General features: G+C 40.2%; 1 protein-coding gene across 5 annotated transcripts in view; it reads left to right on the forward strand.

Annotated features, from left to right (window-relative positions):
* LOC126237960 (organic cation transporter protein-like) overlaps positions 1 to 16324 on the forward strand; it is a 171720-nt gene that overhangs the window by 142764 nt on the left and 12632 nt on the right. For all 5 annotated transcript variants that reach the window (XM_049947761.1, XM_049947757.1, XM_049947762.1 and 2 more), the window contains exons 9-10: positions 3283 to 3464; positions 7684 to 7820. In XM_049947761.1, coding sequence (XP_049803718.1) covers positions 3283 to 3464; positions 7684 to 7820 — 319 coding nt within the window. The remainder of the gene's footprint in view (positions 1 to 3282; positions 3465 to 7683; positions 7821 to 16324) is intronic.

The raw sequence follows: 16324 nt of genomic DNA on the forward strand, positions 1-16324 counted from the left end.
ACCTAGGTGTTGTCAACCATAATGGCGGAGAAATGGAGCACCCTACAAAAAACACTCATTGCCGGCCTTGTTGCCAGAACAGGAGCACGTTACAGAGCATGCATTGCCATCAGTGGTGGTCACACACCATGTTAAGAACCAAGCACCACTTTTTTGTACTGTGCGAGGGACCGTCATGAATACGCAATGGCTTCAGTGTAATTATTGTCTTCGAATGAAATTGTAATTTCTGTTAGTCTCATTTCCTTCACTTACTTTCTGTATTAAACTGTAGCAGTTCCACGTATGGTCAAAGTATCATAGAGCTATGTTATTTGACATGACACATCATGCGAAAGTTACTTTTGTTCTTCAGTTTTGTACACCAGCGTACGCCACGGTCAGATGCCTTATCCCAGCCCAATCAGTCTGTAGTCTTTCATGAACACATGAGTTAACGTCATTAATACCAATACTGCGGAACAGAAAAGTGATTTCAATATAAATGGACGGCGCGTGCTTTGGTTACATATCTAAGTTGGAGAATAGCTAGTGTACTCCTTCAAGAAGGCCCAGAAGGAATGTGACTGTATAATAATCGATGGCAAAATAACAACGTTGACAGAAATTGACAAAAGTGTGTACAGAATGACAACACATGGAGCTTACCTCATTAAATAATGCTTATATTATTAAAATGTTTTAATGTAATGTTTAGTTATAATAAAGTGATTTAATATCATTTGTTCAGATCACTGCTACGTATATCGCTTTAACATAACTCCCAAGGAATTGCAAATCAGAAAAATATAGCAAATGAAAGCATATGTTCGAAAATTTGGGAAGTGCTTATCATGCAATTAATTTAAGAACTATGATTTCGTAACATTGACATAATTTACGTGACATAAAATAAGTGTGCAATAATAATAATAATAATAATAATAATAATAATCATAATCATAATCAGTATCTCACTAACCACTATGGTTGTGAACACAGGTCTGGGAAAGCATGCGACTGAAGACAATTTTTTTTTTTATTTAGATGTAGCTTGTAAATTTTTGAGTTACTTGCCTTTTTTTTCTTTTTCGAGACTTTTACTTTTCATGCTACTTTATTCTCCTAAAGCTAGCTCTGAAATTTGAAAATTGATTTATGCAAAAATACAAACGCTTGTGCCATTTTTACTTCAAGTTTTTTTAATTGTTCTATGGTGTAGGAGGTTAATTATGGCTCCCATGACACTGCCGAGCTTGCTTTATATCTGCTGTAAATATCTCCCGCAGGAAAATATCGCGGTCACCCCACCAGCTTAAACATTGCCCTATTGACAAGTGAGTTCACTACCACATGTGGAATTCGATGTTATCTTACCCCTGCAGTTAGCACATACCAATTTTTTTCTTTGTCTCGACTTTGCAGTGGCTGTGTTCCTGCACCCACATATGGGGGCAATGGTTTCTGCAGCCAACAGAGAGTTGATGGTACTGCATTAACCTGTGTGACTTAGTAATGTCAGTGATTGATTGGGCGAGTGATTGATTGGGCGAGTGATTGATTGGGCGAGTGATTGATTGGGCGAGTGATTGATTGGGCGAGTGATTGATTGGGAGAGTGATTGATTGGGCGAGTGATTGATTGGGCGAGTGATTGATTGGGCGAGTGATTGATTGGGCGAGTGATTGATTGCATTATGATCTGTATCCCCCACATTTGATTGATTGCATTATGATCTGTATCCCCCACATTTGGAATCTGCCGTAGTCGACGTGATTCCTATCAACAAAACATTCTTGCACATTGTAATTGACTGTCTAGATCTACATCATACTCCGCAAGCCACCTAATGGTGTATCTGATTCCTCCAACCCTGTTCCACTCGCGAATAGTGCGTGGGGAGAATGCTTATTGGTAAGTCTCACATGATGTCTGTGGCGGTTTCCCCAAGTAGAGTAGTACATAGTACATCCTCGGAGCCGGATTGTACCACGTGCCAGGCACCATTACTTGGAATGGTCTATATTGCTAATAAGCCAACATGGTTCATGGTGCACATTTCCAGATGCAGACTGCCTATTTAACGGCCTCCAGGGTCAACATAAAATTGATTATCAGTATTTTATATAATTATAAACAGAATTTAATAATTTAAATGGCTGTCATAATCTGCTAATTAAGAGGTACAAGCTGATGTTAAACCCTAACACAGTGAGACTAGTTTTACTGTTAGATACTGTGTGCAAGTCTCGCAGCAAAACGCACAAAGAACAAATTACTCAGACAATAGTCATCCAGTATAAAAATTCAGCTTCAGTCAGGAGTTCTAATTTAACAGTTCTTTAATACTAATTCTGTTCACAATGCTTCTGTAGACAGTATCCTTGTATAGCACTGAATATACATGCGGAATTATATCATTGTGTGACACACATTCACGAGATATGGCATCATAAACACTGAGATGCATGAAAAATTAGTTTTGCTTGGAACCGAGTGCAGATTACAGGGACTTCACTTATCTAGTGTTCGATAATGAGAGCACTTAGCGAATTCCAACAGACTTTAAATGTACTGGTAGTGTCAGACCTTTTGCAGACTTTTCACTGCTTATATGCTTAACGTCGAACCTGGAACACATCAACGCACTTGTGAAGCAATCAGACGTTTGAAGCTGTTTTATACAGAGAGTTGGATTCTTCACACAATCAGGTGGGGTGGAGTGGCGGAGTTTACTGGTTGCAGACTTTTTTCTGGCCCATTGTCCAGTTGACTCTCCCTCCACTGGCCAGTACAAAGTCCAGTGATGTCCCAGACCATCTCAGGCAGAAATGTTCAGATCTTTGTGGTTACATGAGTGCACTCCCTCCTATACAACTACTACCACAAGTTCAGTCGCTTATGACTGCATAAACTTTGACAAATAATGCGAGACATTTTTGAACGTAAGTATAGTTTTAAAATAAAATTTTAAAAAAATTACATCATCTTTATGTTAACAAGAAAGCCTTGAGCTTAATCGAATTTTCAATGGAATTTGATGCTGTGCTAAGGTCCTTATTGTAATGCATGACCAGCTTTTGCAATCCATCGTCATAGAAACCTCCGTCTCTTTTTTGAACCGTCCTGAACTAACGTTTGAACATCATCTTCCTCATAGTGCTGTCCCTCTTTAAGTGCAAGAACCAAATTGTCACTATGTACTAGATTAGGGTCATATGGAGGCTGATAATATTGCTACGTCCTTGATGCCGGAAGGTGGGAGGTGTGATGATTGCACTGACGCGGGTCTCCGGGTTGCAGATGCTCTGTGGCTGAAGATAACGCTGGTGATGGCGGGCAAGCTGGCGGTGACCGCATCGTACGGCACGGTGTACATCTTCACGACGGAGCAGTTCCCCACCGTCATCCGCAACGCGGCGCTGGGCACGAGCTCCATGTGCGCACGCGTTGGCGGCATCATTGCGCCCTACCTCAACTTGCTGGTGAGCACGCCTGCCAACCGCATGGCCCAATCTTCCGTCCCCACAGCCCTACCGTCTGGATTCCTATTTATTTTGTGTTGAGGCCTACCTATGTTTTGTTGCACACTTCACAAAAAGTGAGCCCTCATCAGATACTCAGATCGACAACTCCTGTGATATACTCCATGTCTCCATCCTGTGGTCGTTGGTAGTTCAGGTCCAATGCTTCAATTTTTTTTTTTTTTCTGAGATGTTCTTTAACTTACAAGTCTCAAACCAAAACTCCAAGTAGTGTTTGTTATTGCTGGATTGAAAAAAACTGACATCTTGCTTGATCAGTGTTGCCAATGTATTATTTAATAAAATCGAAAAATCAGAATCATTGGCCTAATCAGCTCAATATTCTCGAAAACTGTCTATACAACTGCCCACATTCAGCTGATACTTGCTCTTGTGACCTCATTCCCTTGGTGTCAAACATGACCTACTTCAGAATCACGCTGTGTTTTGCGAATCAAATTTAATTCCATATAATTTTCAATTAAGCAGACAACCAATTAGGCTGATAATTCAATACATATAAATGACATCCGGATTCCCTCACGAGTTGTCCATTTGTTTTTATAACAGTCAGAACACAGAAACGGCACACGATGAAAGAATTTTGTGTATGTGGCAGGAAATGTTACATGTGGTGTACGTTTATATATAACCAAACGGTTAAAATTTCAAGAAAATTGGATGTTTTATTCGAGAGAAAGAGCTTCACAAATTGAGCTAGTCCGTGATACATTGGTTAACTCCTGGCCCCTATGCAGGCAGTTATTCGACTTGACCTTGATTGGGAGAGTTATTGGATGTTGTCCTGAGGGATATCGTAACAAATCCTGTCTAGTTGGTACGTTAGATCTTCAAAATCCCGAGCTGGTTGGACAACTCTCTGTTGTGAAGCGATCTGGCGACCTTGCTGGATAAAGTAAGGTTTGGAAAGCTTGAAGAGAAGCAGTAGAAACTGTCACCATATGCAGTTTGGCATTATCTTGCAGAAGTGGAAGCCTAGGATCATCAAGCTACTACTGTGCTGCAAGGATCGCGCAGATAACAAGCAAAGGGGTCCTGATATGAAAAAAATTGCACTGCAGACCATAAAGTCCAAGCCAACATTCAACAAATGGTGACTGACAACTGGTGCACAAAACTATATTCTACCAGAGCCCTAAGTACAGCAAACTCAACAAGAAATCTAACAATGATAGAGGAGTTGAAGCTAATAAATATATTTACTTTCAAAGTCTTCATTCATGGCCCATATTACTAAATTTGCCCAAGGAACTTGGTTGAGCTATAGTAAAGTGCCCACCTGGCTTATGTTGCAAAGAAAACTATTTAAGGTTGCATACACCACATGCACTCTAAAACTAGGAGGAGGTCACAGCCTAATCGATTTCATATAAAAGTGCACTGCTCTGCTGATACTCAAGGCCTCTAATATCATAGAAAACATACAGCCTGGCCAGTCAGTCGTCTCATTTGTCAAATATGGACCTGAGTCCAAAACAGCATCCATTTACACTCAGCTACGTGTGACAATGCAGCAGAAGAGCTACATTGTAGGACATGCTCCCAATCACAGAGAGGAGACTAGAGATAAAATATGATGCAGTCACAGGAAATCCAGTCAAGAACAGCACGGAGTCAAAATTTCAACATTACCATAAAAAATCACATGGAAACAGTCACAATGCATTTATCAACAGAAGCCAGCAGTACATGGCCAATGACCAATGACCAATGAAAAACTAGCAGGCATACACTTGATCAGGATAGATATCTGTGACATTTGCAGTGAACTAGATGCTCATGAAAGCTTGCAGACATTTGGAAAACTAGTAAAATAATGGCCTGATAAACAGAATGGTGCCCATTTCACTACAATAACAATCACTGCACCAGAATTTAAGCCATTCCCTATCTGCAAGGTCTGCCACCACATGAGTTGTTGACCGCACTGTTCACTCTATCTATCGCCTGTTACATGCTGAACAATTACAATTTCTACTTACCATGGAACCATCACGAGAAAAGAGGGGAAACTATGAAAATATGGATTTTTAAAAAGGGCTGCATTAGATACAGGTTTAAAAAAAACTTATGAATGTTGGCACCCAGGGTGATCAACAACCATACAACAACAACAACAACAACAACAACAACAAAGTGGCAGTCACAACATCAATACAGGACAACTGTCAGAGGAAAGAGGTATCCTTGTATATGGAGTTGGCCTACCAGTAACACCTAACCACAATTAACTGGATTAAACATAAAATCGTTTCTCATTTGCAAGGTTGAGTTAAGAATGTAAGTTCATAAGTCAATAATAAAAGTTCAAAATAAGAAAATTCACTGGAATTTGACTCAGAAGAACTGAAGTCCATAGTAGGTCAGATGACAAACAGTCCACGTCTTAGGGTAGAGAATGATCATTTAAAAACTAGCATTTAAGGTCCCCAGAGTATTGTTCACAGAACTGTAGAACCACCCTATTCTTTTCAGGTCCAGTTTAATGTTGTACAGGACACACAGTACTGAAGAACTGTTCAGCCACTATTCAGCAATATTTATTCATACTTTAAACAAATTTTAGATGGCATCTAATAAAATTGTTTCACTAATTTAAGCACTAGCATGCTTCTCACAAATAAAGGGAAGCTCCATCATAAAACTGAAATAAAAATTTTGGGTCTCTTCTTATTTAGGCTTTGTAAACATTACAAATAACCAAATAACTAGGTTTTCCTTACTCTTGTTTTTCCCAAAAGTGGGAAGAGTAAGGTAACCACGGTTCCATGTTTTCAATTTTTCTTGAGCCAGAAATAATAACTTTAGTTGCTGACCACAATAAATGAGCTACATTATCACTAACATTAATTCAAACAAATTCACAGTGTATGGCTTTTCAGCTTTGTGGCTTACTTCATTTCATGTAAGAGAATATCAACAAATGATTTTTAGGCAAGCTTGGTTAACAATATAATGCAAACAATCTGTGTTGACAATACGATGGCTCAAGTTTGCAATAAAGCAAAGCAGAGCAGATTGGGACATAACATGAAATAAATCTATTTTGCTAATTTGTAAATGTTATGTTATGATTTAATGAAACAGATGATTCATGATGAATGTAATCTTCAAACATTTGAGATCATCAGTTACCTCTTACATTCAGAGCTGCATAGTCATGCAAGCATAATTTTAATATTGTCATTTCCAACCCATTTCCTTCCAAATTTGGGCAGTACAAACAAGAGGTTCCTTACAGAGGAGGCCCAGAACAGGATTTTATTTATTTATTTATTTATTTATATACTTGTTCCATAGATCTGTACATGTGAGCAAGTCACTCAGATGTGGAACGTGTCAATATACATAATAAAATTCATAGAATAAAGACATTGTTATAGTATTAATAACAGTGCACAAAAGTCATACTTATTAGCTTAAAAACTAGTCAACATAAATGTGAAGATAGCAGTTTCATATTTAGGGCATTATTGCATTTATTTTAACCTTGAACAGTAATCAAAACTTCCCACTTTGGGTTTAAAAGTGACCCAAAAATGGAAATGAGAAAAACAGGAATTTTTACATTAGGGCATTATTACATTAGTTTAACAGTAAACAGTGTCAAAAAATTTAAAAACATCTTTCCAATCTGGGTTTTACTTATTTCTCTGAAAGAATTCCTCTAGTGAATAAAGTGAGGTCTCAAGTAAATAATTTTTCAAGCTACGTTTAAATACTGATGTACTACTCCTTATACTTTTGATGCTGTTGGGTAGGGAATTGAAAATTTTCGTTCCAGCGTACTTTACCCCTTTCTGAATAAGTGTCAAGTTCTTTAACTCACAGTGGAAATCCTCTTTTCTTCTGGTGTTATGTTCATGATGTAGGCAATTCATTTCATACAGAGTGGGGTTATTTATTATGAAGTACATCAGTGAATATATGTACTGAGATGTTGCTGTCAGTATTTAAAGTCGTTTGAAAAGATTTCGACATGAGGTTCGTGGGGGTACACCACAAATGATTCTTATTGCTCTTTTTTGTGCTGTGAATGGATAAACTGCTTTTAAGTCTTTTCATCCTTTGTGATGATAGAGAAAGAGATTTCAGTTCAGACTGACCATGTGTTGGAGATAGTTTCCCGTATAATTTCAGCGTGGCTCTTTTCCAACAGGCAGGTGTGTGGGCTCCATTGCCACAGCTGCTGTTCGGTGTGCTGACACTTATAGCTGGAGTGCTGGCACTGCTGCTGCCAGAGACACTCAACAAGACCCTTCCTGACACCATTGAGGAGGGCGAGAAGTTTGGCATGTGAGTATAGCACTCCAGGTTCTCATAAAAATCTCTGAACCCTCACAGACACATTAATGACACAGTCCTCCTCACGGAGATACGGAAGCGTCTGATCCCACCCGTCGGCTTTGACCCATGACGTCACAAATATGGCGGAAACGACCATAAACGACAATTCCAATATGGCGGATATAAAATCGTTGCATACGTATCATAAAGACGAAAATACATAGAAAAACAACACACACACAGGTTTCACAAAAAGCCTAATGACTCTAACGGGACAAGCGTGGGAAATTGGGGATTTTTGGGTGGGGAGAAACTAAATATAAACAAATTTAGCCACCCACCGTCATACAAAACCACGCAAGACGACGAAAAAAATAGACATCATCAAAACTCACCAAATACCACAAAACACATTATTATCTGGAATCGGACACAGTAGCTCCCGATCCCATAAATTGGGATCGAACACTTCCCTTGACCTAAATAGCTCAACAGCAGCTCCCGATCCCATCTCCCAACACAAAAATCAAAATACACCGCAAAACATTACGAACAAACACTTCCCTTGACCTACATACATCTACAGCAGCTTCCGATCCCATAAATTGGGATCAAACACTTCCCTTGACCTATATAGTTCAACAGCGGCTCCCGATCCCATCTCCCATTACAAAAATCAACACACTCCACCAAACATTCAGATTGAACACTTCCCTCCAACTATATAGCTCAACAGCAGCTCCCAATCCCACAACTTAGGATGGACCACTACCCTTGACCTACGTAACTCAAAAACATCTCCCAATACGAATACCAATACCAACCTTCACAGCCACAAATTTCAATGAAACACTTCCCTATACCCCAATACACAACACATACGCCAAAAACAAAAAAAATGAGAACTTACCACAAGAAAGTTCCAGCCCCACAAACTAGATTGGCCACCACAATCACACACAAATGCACACGCAAACATACATACACATGCACACACGCAAACCAATGAAAAAATACTGAACCAAAAGAAAAACCCAACCCACCCACACCTCAACCCCCTCCCCCCCCCCCAACCCCAAAATAAAAAACCCACAAACAAAAACCAAATGCAACATAAAAAACATCTCAATCACACACTACAACTCAACAAAAACTTCAACAAAATAGATCCTCCACAACTAAAACAAAAAACAAACACACTCCCCCTCCCCCCCCCCCACCTTAACAAACACTATACAACAAAATAAACCACCCACCCCACCCTGAACCACAGCCACCCACCCACCTACCCAGCCCACCCTAACTAACCACTTTCGGCCTATACATTTTACCCACAGCCTTTAAGAAAACCCGAACAATACAATAGCCCTCTGGGACACTCTTCTGCCAATAGTACTCATCTAAATGAGACTGAAGGTTGGAAGAGCGCCTCTTCCCCCTCCCAAGAACTGACTTAACCGCCCCCCACATCCCCTCTATTGTATCAGTACAAGCCCCTGTATCATAATTCTTAAACTCTAAACTATGGTTCACTACTAAATGATTAAATCCCCTCTCACCCAACCCCCTATAAGAAGAAAAAGCATCAGAAACTATTGCGGACCCCAGCTCTATATATTCCTCAATTAACCCCACTAATTCAGCCTTCGACCTCCCTTCCACAACCCTAAAAACACATTCGGAACCCCCACCCCCCGGAACAACAGCCCCCCACACCCAAAGACCAGCCACAGACTTCCCCCTCCTATACTTCCTTTTCCCAAATTGTGACTTGTCCACCTCCACAACCACCCCATGCCCCCCCAACTTACCCCTGTACTTAATAAATTCCGAACACACTTCACGACAAAAGGAATACCAGTCTAAAACAGTCCTCTCACTCACACCAGTCTCATGCGCGTAAAAACTCTGTGGGGATCTATAACAAAAATAATATGTAACAAGCACAATCTCACGCATGCCCAATCTAGACTTCTCGAACCAGGTACCGCGCCGTATGGAACGCCATGTCATCTTTGCGACAGCACCACATGTAACCGTCCCTGGTCCGAGAGGCTGGAACTTTAACCAATTTCATTGGTTCACGGCACACACCGCACTTCACGACCACGGCAATTAAGCCAAATAGCTGAAGGAATTTAATCAGCTCTAAAGCTGTGTCCCCCATCATAGCCCTCAACCGAGAACTATTAATCTGGTCTTTCATATCCATTCCTGAACAAAAAACCACAACCGAATACACTTAATAACAAACCCGCCCGACGTACAGCAATCATCATTACATTAACCATCACACAAAACCGTTAACTCACTGATACAAATTCCGCTTCAAAAAGACGCACGCAGCACTCACCACTGAGCAACAGCAAACTGAGCCCAACACACCAAACAAACGAAAACCATGAACATACCACCAGAGGGCACAACAAACAACAACACGACATCTACAAACACGCCACACTCACAAACCAAACTCCGCGCCGTAATGACGTCACACACCACAACACCCTTACGTCACGGGTCAAAGCAGACGTGTGAGATCGGATGTTTCTGTTGACCCCTCCTCACACAGAAATGAGTTGTAGCTGGAAGTGTACATGAAATGAAATATTATTAGGATGCATAATTTTGGGCATAGAGGAAGAAGATATTGATGAAATTAAATAAATAAAATTTGGAAGGCCACCACACAATAATTATTGCATTACACTTGGAAATCCCACACCTTTCTTGGCAGCTTGTTCTGCCCCACTTGACTTGCTTGTAATCATTGCACAAATGTATCTTAGACTGGCTTCATGTAACCTGTCTGGCAACCTGTATTGACCAATCACAAATAGACAATCATATTTATCATGTAGATAGGTGCTTCCTTTAGAGGGCATCATATATCACATCTTTCGTTGGAGACAGAGGAGGGATGCTGTGGATGCATAACAGTGCGTACATTTGCAGACAGTTGAGTGCTGCAGTGAATGTGGATGTGGGGGAGGGGGGGACGGTAATGGGTTAAAATATAATTGACAGAAAGATCACCAGAAATGGAGTGCTATATCAGTTACACACTAGACTAGAATAGAATAAAATATTTAGTGACCTTTCAGTATTTCCTTATAATAGACCTGGTCAAAGTATATAATGGAGTTACACTTTTGCAGTAATAACAAACATCTGCACAAGAATTACTTACCGATACCTGAACACCAAGAGAAGAGCTCGTATAACAAAAGTACTTTATTTCACCAGTGTGAAGCATATTTTAAACTTATTAAACTGTAAGAATTCAATTAAATAAAATTTATGCCAATTAGCCAAAGTTTCTTACACTTGTTTAAGGGCACTGCATGAAGTGAGAGTGGCAACTTGTTGAAAAATCATACGTTCAGATACTTAAAGCAGTTACAGAAAAGGAAATGTCTTAAAGAATGTAAATTCAGACAGTGGCTATTTCTTGTATTATATACAAGTTTGTGTAGATACATATTTGAAATAACATGACCACATTAGCTGTGTAGATGTATGTCCTTCCCAAGAGAGGTTTTGGTCAAACATCAGTCCAGTAATACAGTGTTTGGAAATTACTGTTACACACTTCTAGGATTTGTAGAGAGGAGTAAGTACACAATATTTTGAATAGGAACCCATGTCTGGAAACATACCATTTCTGTTCTATGATGGCTTCAATTCAGAGATTTAATTTGTGGGCGGTATGGTACTCAGGATAGTAGTTACATATAATAACTAACAGCCCATACAATTCCATACAAACATATTTTGTTGTCCCCCACAAGTAAAAAGCATGTTGTCACAAACATTGATCAGAGTGAACTAAATGCAGGTCCAGAGAGGTTAGCTGAGCTATCTCAGGGCAGTGATATTGATTGATTTATTTATTTATTGTTTGTCCCATAGATCAAATCAGTACAATGGCTTGTACAACTGATATGGGATAAGTCAATACAAATATACAGTTTACAGGAGTCTAAAATAGTAAACAAGAATACAGAAGAAAGTTTATTTTAAATTACCTACAAAATTATGTTACTTAAAGTTACAGCTTTACAGAGAATTGTTACATGATGTGACAAAACTGACTTAACAACATTCAGCTTTGATACATTATCATGCACTAAGACAATTTTGATTCCAAATATTCCTGGATGGTATAAAAGCATTATTTTATTAAAAGAGATTTCATTGTCTATTTGAATTTATTTATTTCTTGGATTTCTTGTATAAAAGTTGGAAGATGATTATATAATTTTATTCCCATGCACTTGACACCATCACTGTACAGTTTTGTTGAGTGGGGAAGTACTCTTAGAGAGGTTTTTGATCTTGTGTCATCATCGTGGTAGTCCATATTTTTGCTAATTTTGTTGATACTTTTTTTGGTAAAGAATAATAATTCTAGTATGTATTGGCATGGGAGGGGCAAAATATTTAGTTTCTTAAATAATGGTTTACTAGCGTCTCTCTGTTTTTTGAACATAATTGTTCTGACTATCTTCTTTTGCAGTTTGAATATCTTAATTGATTCAGAATTTTGGCCCCAGAAGATGATTCCGTAGTTAAGAACAGAGTGAAAGAGTGCATGGTACATTGTGGTTAGGGTACTTGTGTTAGTGACGTTCCTTATTGATCTAATCATGAAGCATACTTTACTAAGTTTTGTGCTGGTAACGTCAATGTGACTTTTCCATGTGAGCATATCAGTAATAGTGACCCCCAAAAATTTTATTTCATTTTCAAGTTTAACATTATTTTTTTCCAGTGATATAGTTGGTAGTAATGGATTTCTGTTTTGGGCAGTGTGAAAAGTTATTCCAATTGTCTTTTTTGCATTAATCAGCAGCCTGTTACTTTGAAGCCATCGACTTATTTCATCTGTGGTTCTATCTATATTAGATTGGAGAATTTGTTCGGGCGCAGATGAGTATAGAGGTGTCGTCAGCAAATAAAAGGGTTTTTGTGTTTGGTAGGCTGTGAGGAAGGTCATTTATGTAAAGTAAGAACAGCAAAGGGCCCAGGACGGAGCCTTGGGGAATGCCTTGCTTTATGGTATGTATGGAGGAATGTACAGTGCTAGCTGTACCTGAGAGCTTAGTTTCATTTAATTCGACATACTGCTGTCGATCTTCCAGATAGCTTTTAAACCAGTCATAGGCATTTCCTCTTATTCCATAGGAATGCATCTTTTGCAGAAGTATACTATGATTAACCATGTCGAATGCCTTTGTTAGATCTGGGAAGATACCTATGGCTGAGAGTTTTTTGTCCACAAGCTCCAGTGCATGATGTAGAAATTCTGGTATTGCATCTGTTGTAGCTTTCTTACTTTGGAAGCTGAACTGAGCAGGTGACAGGATATTTTCTTTGTCTATAAGGGACATGATTCTGGTGGCCATTATATATTAAATACTTTACTAAAAGTTGAAAGCAGTGCAATGGGTCGATAATTACTGGGATCCTCTTTGCTCCTTTTTTTGTGGACAGGTATAATTTTTGCAATTTTGAGCATACCAGGAAATGTACCATTCAGGAATGAGAAGTTTATTATGTGAGCTAGGGGTTTACTGATAAAGTTACTGCAATTATGAAGGAGGAAGCATGGGATTTGATCTTGTCCAGCAGATGATTTTTTTTTTTTACCCAAGTAACTCCACTGAGATACATGCCAACAGACACCGCCACCCACCCCCCTCGTAGTGTGGAGCATGTGGGAGAAAGCTGTGTGCACTGGCAGGATGTTAATGTGGTGGAGGCATTAATTGCTGAAATGTCATTATTGGAGAGGTGCACCAGCAGGCACGGTGCGCTTCCAAAGTGCAAAGTGGGAGGAGCCACCAAAGGCTGAGAAAGGGGGGAATAGTGATGCAGTGTAGGTTGTGTAATAGCAGCAGAAGATGTGATATCATCAGTGATGGAATGATGATTAGAGGCTGGTGAGGTAGCAGTAGAGGTGGCATTATCCTGGAATTGGTGGTGGGAGCAGCATATACAGGGGCTATGACAATGAGGGCTCCATCAGTCATGAAGCAAGATGTTACACATGCTGTATAGATGAAAGAGGGCAGGAGTTTAGCATGTCTGATTGACCTGGAGACTACACTGAGGCCCACCTGCCTATCTGCAAAACAGGTGGAGATGACTAACAGTGAGTCACATAGGGAGACATTGATATCTTCCAGCAGAAAGTCACTAATATTTAGTTTTGCTCTGAAATGAGTGTGTGTTGGCTGCAAAGTCACCAACGCAAGGCATGCCACCAGGGAGTCACTCGAAGTCCATGCAGGCTGTGGTCTGTTTGAGGGCACTGTAGTCATGTTTCCTGAGATGATAATCTCAATTGTGTTGGTGTCCTGCTAGACTATGTGATATGGGCCACTGTAGGAATGGGTGGGGAGGGTGGGGAGATGGGCTTTGCATGATCGGGGGTGGTGGCATGTGGATGTTCCGTCTATGCTCATGCACTCACTGCACTAGTTCTGGCAGGTTATGGTCCAGTGTTGCTACAGCTTGAGCAATAAATTCTGCAGGGAGACAGAGTGGCTCACCATATAGAACCTCAGCCAGAGAAGCATTCAAATCTTGTTTATGACCAGTCCTAATTCTCAGAAGCAACTAGGACAAGGCATTGGTCCATGTCTGCCAGTGGCCAATCAATACTGCCTTGAACATGTAGTGCCATTATTCCATAATCAATTTGTCTGTGGGTGTTAAGCAGTTATATGGAAACAATGGCACACGCAAAGTTTGCACAGTTCACTGAAAAAGGTAGACTTAAATTCCCACCCTTGATCTGTTGTCAGTGACATAGGACAAATGAACCTCGCAATCCAGTTGCAAAGGCCCTGAAAACTCTGTCAACTAAAGTGTCTGGTAACTGGGTGGCATCAACCAAATGCATCCTATGGTCAGTCATGGATAAGAGGTACTTTGAACCCTGCGACTTAGGAGGGGCCTGGCTAAATCAATATGAACTTGTTGAAAATGCTCCTTTGGGATAGGGAATTTCCAAAAGTGGAGCTGAGTGGGGCATCCTACCTTTACCTGTTGACAGGGGATGCAGGCCTTGGTCCATACCATGCAATCGTGTTTGACGTTAGCTCAGACGAAGCATTCTGTGACTAATTTGAGTGTGGGATGCACTCTGGGATGTGAAAGCTTGTGCAGCAAGTCTGACACTGTTTTCCAAGAGGATTGCAGGACAATTGGTTTATCCTCACATGTGACACATTACACCAAACAATGTTTGGTGACTCCTGGTACTGTGCGCTGTTTTAGTTGTAGCCCAGTGTCTTGTCCCGTGAGTAGTTGTTGCAGGTTGGGATCTTTGGCCCTTGTCAGTGAGTAGATCAAAGTCAGCTAAGTATATATGACTGTCAAGCAAGACTGTTAGTCCATGATTATATTTTCTGCACATTGGGTGCATATGATGTCATTGGTAAATTGTGAGACCAGGTTGAGATGGTGAAAGGAGCCTCGGTGTGGTGTTAACAGAAGGGTTTTTGGTAGTGTCTGCAAGAGGCTTGTGGTATGTGTAAATGGTTAGCGGGCATCCTTCAGTGTCATCCTGGAAATAGCAAATCACCTCATAGATGGCCAAGAGGTCTCTATCAAAAGTGGACCATTCTGAGTATCATTCAACTTTCGCAAGAGGAGATGCAGCAGTGTATTACACCAGTGATCTCTTGGTGCAGTACCATGCCAATCACACAGTCACTGGCATCTGCAATGATCATGAGGAGTGTATCCAGTAATGGAAGGGTCAGGATGACAGCTTGTGTGAGGTTAGATTTTACCTTGTGGAAGGCTGTTTGCATTTCATGGGTCCACCTCGGGTATCATTTTCTGGTGATGTTCTTGCCATGTGATGGCTCACATGGAGACAAGTTTGTTTCAGCAACATGTGGGAGATGATGCCTGTAAAAGTTGATGACTCCCAGGAAATGTCATAGATCTTGATAATCCGAAGGGGATGGGAGAAGGAAGATTTGTTTCCATTTCTCTGGCTTGGGGCATATCCCTCAAGTGTCAACTGCTGTCTAATGAAGGTGACACTTGATTTCCACAGTTGGCACTTGCCTTTATTAATGACACCGTGTGGTCCTAACACATCCAACATTGTGCATAAATGAATTACATGTTCATCGGGAGACTGTAAGAAAATTATTGGTTCATTGAGGTAATCATAGCAGGATGACATGTTAAATAGGAGGCTGTCAATAAACCTCTGCCAGGTTTGTGCCACATTTTTTAATCCATACAGCATAAACAAGAACTTGCAATAACAGTATGGCATTGATTATTGCAGTTATTGATATATACTCATCAGCCATAGCTGTCAGTAAATAGGCCCTTCTACTATCAACAACACTAAATATGATGGCACCAGAAAGTTTGTGTGTGAAGTTGTGTAAGTTTGGTACATGGTAGCTGTCTATTAGTCAGGGCATTGAGGTACTGATAATTACCACACAATCACAAAGTAGTATCCTTTTTGAGGACGG

The sequence above is a fragment of the Schistocerca nitens genome, chromosome 1 (genome assembly GCF_023898315.1).
Source record: "Schistocerca nitens isolate TAMUIC-IGC-003100 chromosome 1, iqSchNite1.1, whole genome shotgun sequence".
In the NCBI taxonomy this organism is placed as follows: domain Eukaryota; kingdom Metazoa; phylum Arthropoda; class Insecta; order Orthoptera; family Acrididae; genus Schistocerca; species Schistocerca nitens.